Below are 18648 nucleotides of genomic sequence, written 5' to 3' on the forward strand. Positions count from 1 at the left end.
CTTGTCAAATTTGTAAAATTCACCCCCATCTTTGCAGCACCGCCCATCATTTTCGCACGCCGATATATATCCTAACTTTGAAGAGGAATATCGTCGTTATGGCAGCAGCTAGCGACCATAACCCCAGTATCCTTTTCTTTTCTTCGGCCGGCAGTCCGGTTTCCGATAATAGTGGTCTCTGTAGCAGATTCTCCGTAAGATCACTTTCATCGGCAGCAGGAGAGGGCACCCCTCCCGATGCACTCTGGTGCCCTCCGCCGCTTACTGGACCCATCGGCAGTGTCGGAGGCTATCGGATCCTCTTCCTTGCTGGGTATGGAGATGAATGAGGGGAAGATGGCCCCCACCCGTCTCCATACCATTGCAGGGAGGAAGAGACATCAAAACATCACTTCCGCCCATAGCTGTTTAAACCACACATGTGAGGTATCGCCACGGTCAGTAGAGTGAGAGCAATTATTATAGCCCTAGATCTCCTTATAACCTGTAGATTTTTTTAAATGTCGCCTATGGAGATTTTTAAGGGTAAAAGTTTTTTCGCCATTCCACGAGCGGGCGCAATTTTGAAGCGTGACATGTTGGGTATCAATTTACTTGGCATAACATTATCTTTAACAATATAAAAAAAATTGGGCTAACTTTTCTGTTCTCTTATTATTTAATTCAAAAATTTTATTTTTTCCCAAAAAAGTGCACTTGTAAGGCTGCTGCACAAATACAGTGTGACAGAAAGTATTGAAATTACCGCCATTTTATTCTTTAGGGTGTTAGAAAAAAATGTATAATGTTTGGGGGTTCCAAGTAATTTTCTATCAAAAAATCTGTTTTTAACTTGTAAACAACAAATCTCAAAAAGAGGCTTGGTCCTTAAGTGGTTACAAATCAGCAGCCAACATGTACAAATCCACTCCTCACTGACATGAACACGTCTCCCAGCGACAGGCACAATCTGACAGAAAAATTTCTTCCATCGGCTATTGTGCGCAGGCGACCTCTCGACGTCACAACAGCTGAACTTAAAATCAGCTGTTGTGCTGCTCCGTACGGTGCATGCACAGTACATCCCGGGCACTTCTCGATAGCGGTCACTATCCAATAGAACACCGGAAATTCTCTCCTGTCTGTTCAAAGTGCACGCCAAAGGCAAGTCATCACAATAAAAGTTTCACTACACACTGGGTCACTGAACCGCTAGGTAGTGAAGCCAGGATCAGGATGCTGGTTCTGAAGCTGAAACACCAGGTCAGAAATAACACCTCCCATTTTTATCCCCACTGGTAAACTAAGTAAACATTCTGGAAAGGTGCACTGATTGATTTAACATGCTACCTGGATTTTTTTTTTACTGTGAATGAAATAATAAATACATCATTCATCAAGCTGCAGTAGCATTATAAATGTTTTGAGCCTATTGTTTCTAAGTGTATCAATTTTAAACTGTTGTTTTATATCTTTTATTTGTATATATAATCTTTTTACAAAAAAATATTTATTACATGACACTGTATTCCCAAAACACCATGGGTTAGCTAAAGAGACAGCCTGCTTTAAAGCATCCTATGTCTGATTAAATCCTTGAAGTGAAATGCCTGATAAGAAGTGACATTGTTCCTATGACTCATTCGAGTTCTGTAAACATTCAGCTGAAAGTTGATATTGCTGAATATATGAAAAGGAGATTGGAGTTACATCTGATGGCTGGATAGAAGACCAAGTCATTTTAACATGCAATATTTTATATTTACTTGACTTTACAAAAAAAAAAGTTGTATTTTTTTTGTCCAGCCTACAATATATATCAAAAGCTGCGCCAACAAAGAAAATGGTCTATATTTAGCTACCCAAATAAAATAGGAAAATATAAAAGTTATAAGTAAATATCACATTCACTATGCATTAAATAAGAAGAATAGCAAATATTGTGATTTCCCAATTGGAGAGGAAGAAAACGAGCAAAGTTCATCAAAAGTCCATAAACAATCCTCAGTTGTGATCCTTTATCAGAACACCATGGTGGTTACACTCACAAAGATGCACACAGGGGCCCATCACCAGAAAGTGAGTGCGCTTACCAGATGGAAGCTTAATCAAAGCGTTGTATGCAAATCCTCAGTATCCTCCTCCTTATAACTTGTATTCATGACAACGTCATTTATGACGAAACGCGCCTGAGAGGGCACGCAGTGACGCCATCACGTTGTAGAAAGGGAGGACGGGCTCCCGAATGCCAGCCGACTTTCTATGTTTTATTTTGCATGCTGTATCTGAATGGATGCTCATGTAAGTGCATTATCTATGTTTTAAAATAAATTTACCAAACGGTGTTACACTATGTGGGTTTCCTCTTCTTTTTGGAGCCATTGATAGCACTTTTTGTGATCGCTGAATGAGATACATATTTATGTGAATGCTGCCTTTCACTGTGGTTAGCTGATCCATGAATACAAGTTATAAGGAGGAGGATACTGAGGATTTGCATACAACGCTTTTATTAAGCTTCCATCTGGTAAGCGCACTCACTTTCTGGTGATGGGCACCTGTGTGCATCTTTGTGAGTGTAACCACCAGCTTTTGAAATTTTTCTATTGCTTTTGGGTGTGTGTATCTCACTTATAGCTGCGGCCTTCATTTTAGAGTATTGTACATTTCTTTTTTTGTTGTTTTACTCAAGCGTGGTTTTCCTTTCTACAATATATATAGTAAAAACAGGTACAAACCCATTGTAAACCATTAAGGCATGCTCAAGTTAAGTTGGGCGAACAGTTCGAGCCAAGCAAAAGTTCGGCCCGAACATCTCCCGTTCAGTGAGCACCAAAATTTGCGGTGCCATCGTGGAATGTTTGCCCGCAGAGCGCCCAACAATCCATACCAGACCCTTATTCGAGCATGCAGCCTGGCAGGCCAGAAAAGGTTGGTGAGTGAGTGGACTTCTTCTCCTGAACCATACCAGGCAACATGGCCTCAACATTGGGGCATCCATTGGTGCAGAGCCCCCCACTCCAAAGCATGTTAATGGGGAAAAGGGCCTCTTCCCCACAACCTGTGGGGGTCTGCGGGCAGCGGGCTTATTGGAATCTGGAAGGCCACTTTAACAAGGGGGCCCCCAGATCCTGCCCCCTCCCCCATGTGAATGAGTAAGAGGTACATAGTACCCCTACCCATTCACCAAAAAAAATGTCAAAAAGAAATAAAAACACACACTGTTTTTGATAATTCCTTTATTAAAAATAAAAAACGATGTCCCTTGATGTAGATCAATTGTCAATCACGACGCAGATGCCAACGTCGGACCCAAAAAAAGAAAAAAAACACACTCCAACCGCAACAAAGGCTAACCGCCATCTGCCTGCTCCAGCATCTGACCGTTCTTAAATAGGTAAGGGGTGGGGTCAACTGGCGACATCACCTGGCGGAACCCCCCTCATGTGACATCACCAACTCAGCATTCACCGATCAGTGATGTCTCACGGGACAGTGCCACCAGGTGAGATCGCCAGGTGGCTCCACCTCTTACATATTTAAGAACTGTCAGATGGCAGAGCAAATGGTGGTTAGCCTTTGTCGCAGACTGAGCTTTTTTTTTTCTTTCTTTGGGTCCAGCGGTGGGGGCGGTGTCATGGTTGATAATAGATCTACATCAGAGGACATTGTAGAGGAAGGGATGGTATCCAGGGCTCCCTTAATATTAAAGGGTAAACATGTTTAACTGGTTCCTGACCGGCGCACGCCGATGTACGTTGGCAGAATGGCACGGGCAGGCATATTGGCGTACAGGTACGTCCAATCTTCAATACCGCCCTGCCATCATGTGCCGGTCGGGACCCCCGTGAGTCCGGTCGCGGGTCCCGTGGACTTGATCGCCGTGGGCATACCCGCGATCGTCTCACGGGGCGGCTGAATGGAGGAAATGCTGTGTAAACAGCATTTCTCCATTCTGCCTAGCAACTAGTGATGCTGATCTCTGCTCCATGTGATTGGAGCAGAGATCAGTGTTCACTAAATGAAAGCCCAGCCCCCCCACAGTTAGTAACACACCCCTAGGAACACTTAACCCCTACACTGCCACCCACTGGTTAACCCCTTCACTTCCAGTGTCATTTACACAGGAATCACTGCATTTATATAGCAGTGATTACTGTATAAATGACAATGGTCCCAAAAATGTGTCAAAAATGTTCGATGTGTCCGCCGCAATGTTAAAAATTGCTGATCGCCGCCATTACTAGTAAAAAATAAAATAAAAAAAAATTATTAATAAAAATGCCATAAAACTATCCCTATTTTGTAAACGCTATAACTTTTGTGTAAACCAATCAATAATCGCTAATTGCGTTTTTTTTTTTTACCAAAAATATGTAGAAGAATACGTATCGGCCTAAACTGAGGGGAAAAAATGTTTTTTTTTATATATTTTTGGGGGATATTTATTATAACAAAAAGTAAAAAATAATGAGTTTTTTTCAAAATTGTCGCTCTATTTTTATTTATAGCGCAAAAAATAAAAACCGCAGGGGTGATCAAATACCACCAAAAGAAAGCTCTATTTGTGGGAAAAAAAGAACGTCAATTTTGTTTGGGAGCCACATCGCATGACCGCGCAATTGTCAGTTAAAGCGACGCAGTGTCGAATTGCAAAAAGTGGTCTGGTCTTCGACCAGCAAAATGGTCCGGTCTGTAAGTGGTTAAGGGAACTTCCTACATTTTTTTCCTTTGTTCTTTTCCAATCCACCTTAAAATCCATACAAGCTTTAAGGGGTATAGAATGTATTTTGTGGTAGTCTCTATGCAATTGTTTTATTTTTGCTGTAAGATGTGCTACAGCAAAAGTGACATTTACAAAGAAAAAAATGACATAAATGAAATTTCCGGCAATAAAACTTTATTGTTGGCTTCTTTAAAAAAAAAAAAAAAAATCACACAGACCTCACTGGAGGGTTTACTCTGTATTTTGGGAGACCTCTGGGGTAATTTTTCATTTTCCATGAATTTAAAACTATTTTTTCTCTTTGTAGGTATCACTGCTAAAAAAATGAATTGCTTCCGGCCACGTGGAATTTATAAAAAAAAAATGTATTTGCATTGGTACATGGTCTAGTCCCCCCCCCCCCCCATACTATTTTTTGATAGCCCCTGACCTATTACCGCAGAAAACTTTCATTTTTTTAATTTGACATATTTGGCTCCTATTGATTTCAATACGGTTCGGGTTCAACATCCGAACTTCTTTAAAGTTCGGCCAACCCTTCTCAAACTGAATCCAGGGCACTTTGCTCATCGCTAATTATCCCATGTGTATCGCTTGAGAGGCCACTTTAGCACACCAGAAATCCTTTCATAACTTGATGAATGAAGCTCAAGAACATTTATTTAGGCCCTTTTCACACATGCAGACCGTTCATTTTATCAGTTCAGTCACGTTTTTTAAAAGAAAAAATTGGATGAAGTTCACATCAGTTTGCCATTCGTTTTTTATCAGTTGATCATCCATTTTTCATTAGTTTTTCCCATTTTTTCATGCAAAAACAGACCATTTGTCCATTTACATCTGTTTTTCATCCGATACGTTTTTTTAACGGAAGAAAAATAGGGCAGATGGATGAAAAACGGACAAATGGGCCGCATGTGTGAAAGGGGCCTTAGGGATACAGCAAAAACTGCAGTTAGATGAAGCAGGTTTGTGAAAACCATATGATTGTAATCACTAATTGACAAAAGTTATGAGCATAGATACAAAAGATTGTGCATGATCAGAACAATAAACAACAATAGTCAAACAAACATACATAAGTGTGTACTAGGATAAAGTCATGAATTGCCTGGATTAGCAAACTGAATATATTTTTGGGCATTAGATACATGTACAAATACAATGAAAGATAAAATGTATCCAGTTCTGGTACTCTGGTCTTTATTTCAAGTTTTATTATAGGGTTTGAATGGCACATTTTATTTCTGAAGTTAAACTTGTTTAAAGCGAGAGTCCGTGTTTTTTTTTTTTTAAAAGCCAGCAGCTACAAACACTGCAGCTGCTGACTTTTAAAATAGTTACACTTACCTGTCCAGCGCGCCCGCGATGTCGGCACCCGAAGCCGATCTCTCGATCGTCTCTCGGGTGCTGCCGCCGCCATCTTGGGTATGGGAATCAGGAAGTGGAGCCTTTCGGCTTCATTTCCCGGTTCCCTACTGCGCATGCGCGAGTCGCGCTGCGCAATAAGGATGGACCCGCTGCCTCTGGGATCTGTGTGTTTCCCAGCAGGCAGCGGGGGACTTTCGGAAAGGGGCGTAATCTACGCCCCTTTCCGCAGAGAGCTATCCCGTAAGTGGGTTCAGATACCTGTACTGTACAGGTACCTGCACCCCCCTCCCCCCTGAAAGGTGCCAATTGTGGCGCCGGAGGGGGGGAGGATTCCAATGAGTGGAAGGTCCACTTTAGGGTGGACCTCCGCTTTAAGCAAAAAATATGCTTTGTTTTGCAAGGTTTTTAGCAATTGTTTCTTTAAATCACTACCTGATTCTGATTTTCTTTTAGATTTTGGAAGGGCAAACAAGTTAGGGCAGAGCTTGTTAGTCAGTATAGCAAATCAGTGACATCTATTTCCATGGCATACTATATTTGCATACCTCCCAACTTTTTGAGATGGGAATTAGGGACACCTGTTAGCAAAAGTATGTAGACAAAGGATACACCCCGGGCCATGGCCTCTTAAAGGAGAGTTCTACAAAAAAAAATGTGTTGTTTTTTTTGTTTTGTTTTTTTACCCCTACTACCGTATATACTCGAGTATAAGCCGAGATTTTCAGCCTCTTTTTTGAGGCTGAAAGTGCCCCCCTCGGCTTATACTCGAGTCATCGCTGTCTGCCCGCTCGATCAGCGTGTCGAGCAGACAGACAGCGGCCATTCTAGAATTCAAAAGCCGCGCCTCCGGCGCCGCCTTCGCCTGTGATAGGCGGAACACTGAATTTCCCAGCAGCCTGTGTTCCGCCTATCACGGACATCCGCTCATCCTCGTACTACGGACGAGGATGAAAGGATGGCCGTGATAGGCGGAACACAGACTGCTGGGAAATTGTGTTCCGCCTATCACAGACAGGGAGGCGCGGCATTTGAACAGGAAAATGGGCGCCGACGAAGAGCGGTGATCCTGGGACGGGACCGGACGGAGGCTCGGCTCGGCTCGGGACGGGACGGGACCGGACGGAGTCTCGGGACGGGACGGGACCGGACCGGACGGAGGCTCGGCTCGGGACAGGACGGGACCGGACGGAGGCTCGGGACGGGACGGGACCGGACCGGACGGAGGCTCGGCTCGGGACAGGACGGGACCGGACGGAGGCTCGGGACCGGACGGAGGCTCGGGACCGGACGGAGGCTGGGGACACAGGTAGGCTGGACACACAAGGCCTCACACACACACACACACACACACACACACACACACACACACACACACACATGGATGGACACACACACACACACACACATGGATGGACACACACACAGGGATGGACACACACACAGGGATGGATGGATGGATGGATGGACACACACACAGGGATGGATGGATGGATGGACACACACACAGGGATGGACAGGCATATCTCACCCTCGGCTTATACACGAGTCAATAGGTTTCCCAGTTTTTTGGGGGTAAATTGGGGGCCTCGGCTTATACTCGGGTCGGCCTATACTCGAGTATATACGGTATTCCTTTATACTGGCGTTTGACATTTACAAATACAGCAATTTCGAAATTGGATGCAACGTTTAACACTGGGAAAAACTTTTTGAAAGATAAAAAGTGCTTTTTATATACAACTTTATAGAGCAGATGAAAATGAGGGACAAATGAGGAGGAGAGAGTGACAGGGCAACAGTCCCTCAAAATCAGGGACAGTTAGAAGCTACATTTTTGTTTTCCATAAGCAAAGATAGAAGACTGTATTGTATCTTCAGAGGATTTTGTTTGCACATGTACACATATGCTGTATGCCAGTGCAATGGAAACTAATAAAGAAATAAATTAAGAAATTAAGCTGAAAATTATTTTACAGATAATTGAACTCATAAGAACACACAAAAAAACTTCCTAAGAAAGGTTAAAGAAGTGTACTTCAAATCTTTTTCTAGATTGTTTTTGGGCCTTATTTATTAATCTTTTCAGTCACTGTTTGAATTCCACCATATTTTCATTAGAATTATTTCATGGTAATGAGTACAAAACCTTCAGTCCCTATAGTGTACAGACCCCCAAAACTTTCCTTCTACTTTGCTTTGTATTAGATTGTTATTGACTTTAAGACTTTTTAAGACTTCTACAACTTTTTCATTAGATAGTGGTTATATACTTCCTATTACTCTCAGCATGTTTGAGTATATCCTGGTTTTTGTCTATGGAGTTTCTAGCCCTGTTCATCAGCCAGCTTGAATTTAGTGGTTGTCTTTGACAACAGCTGGCTAGATTTGCATTTTCATTCTTTTTCTACAAAATGTTTTTAACTTGAAAAACTGAATTTCACTGTACATAGAATCATTGTAGATCACATACACACATTTTGTTTAATTTTTCCATCACCCGAGTGACAAGCTGCATTTAGATATATTTAGCAGAGAACCCACTTTGAAAATGAATAAAATTAGTTCCTTATAATAATGGATATGTGGTATACCTTCTTCTTTGACAAGCACAATTAAGAAGATTTTAGATTGCTTAAAGCCTGTTCACTAACTGGCTTGCTGCATTAGGGGAAAGAAAAAAGCAAAAAGACAGATCAAAGACGGTTATCGCACAGAAACATATGCTCCCCCACATCTTCATCCTAAAACCTGATCACCAGGCTGAATGCTGGTTACAAGGAACTTTCAGGGCATGAATATTCGATCTCATACGGTTTCTCTGAATCAAGATGGATAGTTGTTAGAACGCTGTACCAGCATTACAAAAATGCAGGCTAATTAATGGTGTTACAAAAAACATATTCCAGGGTTTGTAGTCAGCACTTTTGCTGATCTCATTGTTTTCATAATTCTTACAATTTTGGCCATGAACATCTTTTTCAAGTGTCATGGTAAACAACTATTGTTTAAACTCTTAATATTTATCCATCTTTAAAAGATACTGGCAAAAAAAAATTCTTTAGTTTGATATGTGTACTATTATCTTATGTTGTACAGTGTGATCTGGATTGCAAACACATGCTTGCACACAGCAGCTAGTTATCCTTTCTTTTAAAGTGATTGTAAACTCTCCCCCACAACTTTGTCCCATGTAAATCAGCATAAAAAAACATAATGAACACTGCTTGTAGATATCTCCTTACTTGCTTAGTATTGTTGTAACCCTTTTTGTTCTTTAGAATGACGTCACTGAGCATGCCCAGATCTCCCATGATTTATGGCACACTCTGTGTATTTGTCTATCTATTATCAGGACTTCCTACAGCACACCACTGAAATCCCAGGATACTTCACAATCAATCAGAGCTTCCTCCTACGCCCCATATGACCATGTGAAATCACATGCAGTGTAAACCTGGCCATTGGACAGCATTACTGCAGTTTTATCAGCTGAATCTGATAAGACTCACACAGGCAAACACTAGATAATCGGCACAAGTAAATACTATGAAATAAAACAAGTCAGCTATGAACAGGGAAGCAGGGTTGCCATAGAAACGTTGGATTGAGAAGGAGGCTTGGTTAACAGTACAGGAAGTGCTCAATGTAAGGGTGGAAATACACTCCACTGTGAACTCAAAAAACAATACTTAAGATGGTGCTGCCTAACCCCTGGAAACAAGTTCTTTAAAGTTTCTTTAAACAGTAAGTAATATATGATTTGGGCTGGATTACAGTGGCTATAGTTTGATAATTACTTAATATAATGGACTAAATGAAAAGAAGCATCAGAGTGGGAGAGTTTACTTTCCCTTTAATGTTTACATTTAGGCAAAGCTGTGTCAACCACTTCTGAGTGGACACTATTGCAGTGATATGCTGGTTCCTCAATAATCCTTCCACGGTCTAGTGAAAAGCAAGAAAAAAAAGGTAAAAATGGTCATGTGACATGGAAGGAGGTATTATAAAAAATATAGATTGTTGCAAGCTGCTTCAAGACCCTATTCTTACAAGGACAGCTGCGCCTTTTAGCTGTTCTTTAGGACATCTTACTGTTCAGAAAACTTGGAAATGGCTGTATGCAGTTTGGACTAAATGGCTCTATAATATTGGTCTTTACAGTATTTGCAATATACACCAGTGGTTCTGGATGTGCATCTGACTGATGGAATGAGACATGTAAATACCTTCTGTTCTAAGAACACTTTGCTTGGCTACACACTGAATTGATTGGAGGTCTTTTTTTTTAATTTCTTTAGTCCCATCTCACTATGACCTGTATGGTTAGATATTACCACTATTCTTTGAATAAACTGTAAATTGGTCAGTTATTCAGAATTCATTGGGCCGTATGAGTCAGGGGAGGAATTCACAGTCTGTATTCTCCAGCTCATGCAGCTCCATATGAAGTGTCCGTTAGACATAGAAACTAAGCAGCAACTCTAGGACTTCCTCAGTAGACTGCCCATCTAGCTATGTAAATTATGTTTCATTAAATCACTTTGCATTTACATTTTCAAAAAAAATGAGAAAACAGAAACAGATTAGTCTATACACTTCAAAAATTACTGAGATGTAAACAAGCTTATGGCTGCTCATGCCTGCATTCAGAAAAAGAGGGTAGAGGATGAGAAAAATACATTTCTCAATCTCGCCTGTGATTAACCTCCCTGGTGGTATGATTCAGTCTGGAATTAGGTGCTGAAAGCGGTACAATTATTTTGCATGGAAATCTGGCGTTTTATTTTGTAGTCCTGTAATTCTTAGGAATAATGCTCTTAAATCTCTTCAAACCAGAGTCTAGCAGACATCCCGGGTATGATAAAGTTTCTAATATAATAAAGAATAATAAAAAATATTCAATAATATAATCAAATCCTAAAACACTGAAAAAGGGACACTTTTTGGTTGCTATGGACAATCTCCAAATTCCAGGCAGAAAAAACAGTATTTATAATATAAAAGTGCATGGAGGGCATTGCACAGACCACTAGGGACAAAGGGTGTGTGTAATTTTTTAATACAGCACTGTAATCTGTAAGATTACAGTGCTGGGTGTGTTCTGTGTCTTTTTACTTTTTTGAATTTGCCGCCGTTCTCCGCTCCCGTGCGCTGTAACATCGCAGGAAACGGAGCTTGGCGGCACTCGGCACTGTGAATCGAGCGGAGGACAGCTCGATCACACAGCGCGGCGGACATCGCTGGATCCAGGGGACAAGGTAAGTAAGTCTCACTGCGTCCTCCCCTGCATCATGCGAAGCGATCCCGAGTCTGGCTCGGGGTTACCGCTCCTGCTATTAAATTCCCAACCTGAGCCAGACTCAGGATTACCGCTAGGGGGGTTAATGAACCTGGAATCCCTCCGCTTTGAGCACTTCCAAGTTCAGAGCTATCAGATCCTGGCCAGTGCAACAGAGTGGAAATGTGATCAAGTACACACTGTACTCAATATAAAATTAATGACAACCACTACAATCTGTAACTGGCCTATGCAGCAAGGAGCACATGGAAGGCTGCATAACTTTACTGCCACTGTGCTCTTGCTGGGTGTCCAGTCCACTCCTATTCCTTTAAGAAGGGGTGTGCTCCCTCCCGGCATACCTTCCCTTAATTTGTCCGTTATTATATATGTGCTTCAACTTTGGAGGCTCTTAAAGGACTCTCTAGGACTGCAGATAATACTGAAGTGCCATGAAGTGGCCTCTGCAGCTTACGCATGTATTTGCAAATGTGTGAAAACTAAACCCCTTGTTTTAACGTGAATGGTTAGACAGGGTAATTTGGTTTGTGGCAGGCTAGCTGGCAAGTGAGAGGACTTTTTTTTTTTTTTTTGACAGTATATACTCAATCTGGTTGGAAGGAGTGCAAAGGGGGAATCAGAGGTCCAAAGAGGTAAAGATTACCTGTCCCTTCATATATGCTATCGCATAGGGGGCTTGAAAAATTGAATGTGTTTTAAAAATGTAAATATAATAAAATAAATAAAAAAACATAGTAAAAGGAATAATTCTAGGGCTATTATTTAACCCAAAATGTATGAGCAATAAGGGTTTTTAAAGTTTCACCTGGAAAATATCGGATATTGTAGTTTGTCTCTATCTCTCAGCCACACACAATTTTCAATCTTGACATTTTTTTTATCTATTAACTTAAAGTGGTTCTTTGCATTAAAGTAAAAACCTTCATGTGCCTTTGACTTCCCATGCTTTGTACAGTACTAGTAATGTAATTTTAGTTTAATTATAAACAGGACAAACTACATAATAACATTCACACTCAGGGCCGGTTCACACTGCAGGCGATGCGAGGCGACACCGACTTGCCTCGCCGCGACCTGCCGCGAACCTCAGCGGCAACTTGCAGATGACTTCTGTATAGAAGTCAATGCAAGTCGCCCCGAGGTCGCCCGAAAGTAGTACAGGAACCTTTTTTCTGAGTCGGAGCGACTCGAGTCGCTCCTCTCAGAACGGTTCCATTGTACAGAACGGGGGTGACTTGTCAGATCGAGGCGAGGCAAGTCGTGTCGCCTCGCATCGCCCGCAGTGTGAACCGGCTCTTATTATCTTTAGTAACTTTTTGTTTTAAATCAACTGTCAATAGAAAAAGAATAACAATTAAAAACAAAGTGCCACCTGCAAAAAAAGAGTATTTATACTTCCCCTACCACTGCCTATGCTGTTGATCTCCACTGTATTAAAGAATCTTCAGAATCTGACATTTCTGGGAGTGTTGGATTCCTTGACCCCCATTTTACTCTGTGGTTCCTCTTGCTGAACACTACATAGTGACATAAGGGCTGGCCGATTAACCACTGAGCACAGCAGGCACCCCAGGCACCCAAATGTTTATCAGATTATGACGATTTTTCAGCACTATTTTCTTGCAATACAGTTCTAATCAGGGTAAGTATGACCTTGCTCTTTTGCAGAGTGTACTTTTTTTTTTTTTTTTTTTTTACAATTTTATATCTACAGGCATACCCCACTTTTAAGTATGCAATGGGGTTTCTTTACTAAAGCTGGAAAGTGCCAAATCAGGCTTACTTCTGCATAGAAACCAATGAGCTTCTAACCCCAGCTTGTTCAATTAATCTTTGGTAATAAAATCTGGAAGCTCATTGGCTTCTATGCAAAAGTGAGTCTGATTTTGCACTTTCCAGCTTTAGTAAATAAACCCCATTGTGTACTTAAAAGTGGGATACGCCACTGATATTGACTAATATTTTCAAGACAATACTTTTAAAAGATTGTCTTATTCATCCAACAAAGCACTATATTTGTATTTGTAACTTTGCTTCAGGTTCCTTACCTTACTAAATCACCCCTAGTATGTTCCTTGTCACTGTCTCACCCTCTGTTTTTTTTAGCTTGCTTTTCAATATTTGAAGAGCTTGAAAGCGCAGGCACTATTGTTTCTTACACAGCACAGAGCAAAGTGAAGTGAACATTTAACTAAGCATTCCTTGTTATGAATATATGGTATTATCTTGCGCTTGATGTAAAGTAGAGCTTATGGGTCAGTGCCTATGGCAGCAGGGTAAGTGGAGTCAGTAGGAACACACAACTCTTCTAATTTCTGGCTATATTGCTTTCTTTTATTTCTGCTCGTCTGGTCACAACTGGACATGTGTGGGTAATAAAGAAAAATCTGAATTAAGATCTGTAGGGATGAGGTTGCTGAAAGAAGCTACAAGGTCCGGAAACAATGCTGAAATCTCTACTTTTTCTACAAGCTGTTGGTTTTTGTCTGTAAAGTCCTTGGAAAGCTCTGAGAAGGCAAAGACTAACAACACAACTTTTAGTCACCTTTCTTCATGGTAATATTTAACATTGCCTGCTGACAATTGTAGTACATAGTAAGGCTGATGTATTAAAGAAGAGATTGTTCACTTAGAAAAGTGAATGCTTAATAAGTAAAGTAAAGCGATGTTTACTTTGGACTCCCAATCATGTGCAATAAAAATTCAAAATCAAGATCTTTTTCTTGTACTTTATTGGATGGTTGAAGTTAACAGAGCTCCACCTTATTTGCTAAGCTCAATGAATATTCAGTGTTCAAAGGGAATAGGCTGTTCAGTTTGACCTAAAAATCCTGTAATCCATCTACACCTGTAATCAAATAAGTTGTCTGTATTTAACTACATTTCTCAGTAATAAGGCTAAAACCACAAATGACCATGGAGATAGACATGAGATTACAGCATGTTCATACACAAAGAACATCAATATAAATATTGACTGGCAGACAGTAGAACATAATAAGAAGTATCTAAAGAGTTCATTAGCTACCAATTGTTCATATTGAAGGTTTTTATTCCAGTTGAATTTTTAACTGAAACATTTTCAATGAAGATATCTCATTAAACTTGTTAGAATTAGACCATATCTAACTAATTTAATTCATTATTAAATATAGATAACAGTAGAATAGTAGTAATGTAAAGAATATACTTAGCTCCAGACATACAACATTTTAATCCAAAAATGTGTTCAATATGTTGCAGATGTAATATATAACTGGATATTTGTACACACATTTGGCTTTACTGCTTCAAAAATTTGAACATAAATTGTTAAGGGAACCCACATAACAACCAAAATCTCAATTTAAATTAATCTGGGATATATACAATTAACCTAGAACAATCCCATTGCAAACATTTTAGATCACTACATGGTACAATCTCATTTTATAATCTCTTATAGCTCTACCAACAACTACATCAGTGCAAGGACCTGCCTGATCGGATAGAAACTTTTTAAATAGAATTGGTAGGTCCTCATATTTCATACATTTTGTAAATTGAAAGTTGATTGTATAGCCAGATAATAACACATATGATGACCCTTAGGCCCCTTTGACACAGGGCTGTCCGCTTGCTCAGTGGGAGGTCGATCCGTTGATCCCCGCTGAGTCGGTGGATGACAGGTTCATGTCTATGAAGAGATGGACTTGTCAGAGCTCTGCTCTCCTCTATGGTGGTTTCCATCCGTCTGGATTCAGCGGATCGGAGCGGATCAGATGTCAGCGGATATGTCACCGCTGACATCCGTTGCTCCATAGACCTGCATTGTCCACCTAAAAAACTGAATGGTCTACCTGTGTGAAAGGGGCCTTATACTGTTACTTCTTTCTACTTTCAAAAAATTCCAGACAATGGAAATCTAGTCATATTTTCTGAATGATATAACGAAACAGACTGCTTGGCCTGAGTGAGAAAACAGTACTGGTCATCTACAGGTGAACTACAAAATAATAATATCTGACAAGACTGGATATTTAAAAATATAGATTCACTTTAACATCTTAATCTTTACACAAAATGACACATTCTTTTCTATATAAATTAACTCCAGTTTTTAGGACTTGTCCTACATTCGTGAAATGCTACAATGATATTGTTTGTCATCTACAAGCTTTGTTGTTTTGTATTTTTGTATATTGTTGCTGTTTTTTTTGTGTGATTTGTTCATTTCTTTTATTATAAAAATGCAATAAATGTAAAATAAAAGTAAATGACAATAAAAAATAAATAACATATTATACATATCACTCAGGTTACCTTTTTTCTGCTTGGAAACTAGAGAACATATATTTTGGTTAATTTATAGCTAAGAAAATTCTTGGGATAAATTGTGTAAATATTTATTTGATATTTTAAATTTAACCAAGTATTCACTTCCTTGGGGTTAAGAATGGTACATTTAAAATCCCTTTTACTTATTTTTTTGCTCTTCTCAAATATTCACTTTAATTATCAAATTATGTAGCAATATAATAAGTAAACATTGAAGTTAATTTTCACACAATTTATTGTCTACATTTTTTTTACTTTTTTAGCCCAATTATTTCTAAATCCTGTTCATACCAATGTGTTGTGAAAAGTCCTGTATTTTGGGAGAATTAACCTGTAATTTACCATTTTGGTCATCAAAGTAAAATCCTTAAACAATCTTTAATGAATGTCAGCACACAGTAGTGCAACACAAATTAACACACAGATTTTTCTGTGAACTGATGGTATACTATAGAAAGCCTGTAGTCTAAATCTACATAGGGTAGCACATAACAGCCATAAAATGTAAGACGGATTTTTTTGTGTTATATAACTATTAATTCATTATCACCTGGAGCCTGCACCACCCAGCATGCAGGATATGTGTATATATAGATAATTTTTTTTTTTTTTACAAAAAAGCAAGTGTCACTGAACAAATCTGTACCAATACCCATACAGCAGATGGTACATTTTTTTTTAAAAAGTACAAAAAATGTCACTATTGTATTAACGTATACAATCTAAAAAAAAACATGGAAACGCAAAAGCACAGCTTCCTAATGAAGCAGTTCACTCAGTGTACACCCAGCAGTCATTGGCCAGCCCTGCCTTTGTCCTGTTGCAGCAACCTATTTTTTACTGATCCAAGGCTCACACCATCACTCCTCCTGACATAGGCTTTTATAGATCTACACTTTCTCATGCAGTCTGGGTTAAGATAAGCTATCTATGTCTATGATAGTTTGAGGTGTTCACTTTATGCTGCAAAATATGTGGCGTATTTGGCCTGGCCCCCTGTTGTATTGGTGTTTTTATATTTTTATTGTTTTTAATGTGTGTGGGATAATTTCTTTAAGGGTTTATTTTGTGCTTTTGCGTTGTCATTTTTTTATTTGGTTTCTTGGATTTTCTATGTTTATACAATAGAGCCATTTTCATATTTTTTTTTTAATATTGTCTATTATATGGTTAGTGGTGCATATTTGTGTTTTAGGGATAGCTGTACTTTTTTATGTATATAACTATATATTGATGCGAAGAGAAAAAAATTACATTGGTTTGTGTTGCTATGATGAGTGTATACATGTATTTCCATAAAAAAATAACTTGAAAGCTAATCTTTAAAGTTGGTTTTAAAAATGTGCTTTGAATTATCTTTCTAGGCCAACCTATAGACATAAGACAGTGCCTGTCAGATTTAAAGATCATTTTGTAAGCAGTAGCCATCTTATCCACCTAAATTATAGTTCATAGTTTGCAAATATAATGCTATTAGATAATATAGAAATTATGTTTGCATGTATATCGTGTGTGGTTGTTTCATTTTCTAAAGATGAAAAACAGACATGCATATGAACTTTCTTAAGATGAAAAAAATGTATATTCATATCACTATCTCAATGTCTGTGGCTAGCTCTCTACCTTTTTACGTCTGCACAAAGAATTGTCTTCGTGAAGATGTGAATTTCATCAGCGGCCTATGAATGTCACTTGTGTATAGTGTCCTTCTCCTGCAGGCCTGGCTCTAGTGAGTGCTTAGAACCCAAAGCACTTTGTGATCACCTGTAAGCTGTTGTTATGTGTAAAGAAAGAGACATATTAAGCTCTGATCTGTGGATGTCTTCTTTTGATGTGTTGCAGGGTGCATTCACTTTCCATGGGAGCATGATAGACATGCCCTTGCTTAAGCAGGCACAGAACATCGTTACGCTTGCCAGAGCCATCAAGAACGAATGATGTGTTAAATGAAGCTCTCGCCAGGAGTCCGCTCCATACAGCACTCGTCTTCCATGCCAGGAGGGAGACTTGAGAAATGCGACCAGGGACGCTTCAGTCTATTGATAACAGAATAGTTATGCATTTATTTTCTGTACATGTATAGCATTCATTAAAATAAATGTCAAATCCATGAGTTTTTTTTTTTCTCCTTGCTTTTGCCTCCTTAGCACTGCCATTCATTACTTTTCCCCTTATAAACATGTAAAAATGCCTTTAAGAGAGTGTGACAAGGGCTGAACTGCAATAAACTTGTAGAGTTATAAGAGTAACAAAGCAGGACAAGCTTCTACTTCTAGGCTCTCCAGGCAGATTTACATGACACTGGAGATACTGCTACAGGTCATATGCTTCTTGTTGTTAACTGGCTTAGCAAAGCTGTTTTGGAGAGGTTAACCTAGCTTGTAGCAAGGGTAAATAAACATAACAACCAGCCATTGTCCCCTATTCAGTGTGTACTCTTATATTCAGGGCTAAAGGGTATTGAAGCTGCAGAGGATCAACTTGTGGTTGCCAAAGGACTCGAATGAAGTTTCAAACAGCAACAATCAGAGATTTTGTTTCTGTCCCTCATTAAATCATGAGCCTTTGTACCCCCAGCCACCAAGGACTGTTCTTTAAGAAATTAACAGAATGGAAAGTTTTAAACCATGCACCAACCTTTCTATGACCTACATAGAGGCAGTGCTGCTGTCCTTACACACACTCCACAGGAAGGCTGTTCTGTTTATTTAAACATGTAAATAGAAAACACAGTTGTAACCCTTCCTGAGAAGCATTCATCCCCCTGTATAGGTGCTGCTAGAAAAGGAATCCTTCCTCCGAATACAATCAGGGTGTACAGTAAGTAGCTGGGGTATTAGGATGGCCAGCTAGACATTTTAAAAAGAGCTGCTAACATCTGTGCCCGATTTATTTGAACAAATCCGTGATCTGTGTCCTTACAGTTTCAATGGCGTTACCTCATTTGTATCATTAT

At 39.6% G+C, this 18648-nt stretch overlaps 1 protein-coding gene across 2 annotated transcripts in view; it reads left to right on the forward strand.

The window, feature by feature from the left end:
* CLYBL (citramalyl-CoA lyase) overlaps positions 1-17802 on the forward strand; it is a 596361-nt gene extending 578559 nt beyond the window's left edge. For both annotated transcript variants that reach the window (XM_077482940.1, XM_077482939.1), the window contains one exon: positions 17535-17802. In XM_077482940.1, the coding sequence (XP_077339066.1) occupies positions 17535-17630 (96 nt within the window). In that variant the 3' untranslated portion in view covers positions 17631-17802. The remainder of the gene's footprint in view (positions 1-17534) is intronic.
* Positions 17803-18648: the final 846 nt, after the last annotated feature.

This window comes from Lithobates pipiens, unplaced genomic scaffold (assembly GCF_037356315.1).
Source record: "Lithobates pipiens isolate NorthernLeopardFrog02 unplaced genomic scaffold, aLitPip1_a1.2 Scaffold_16, whole genome shotgun sequence".
NCBI classification, from domain to species: Eukaryota; Metazoa; Chordata; class Amphibia; order Anura; family Ranidae; genus Lithobates; species Lithobates pipiens.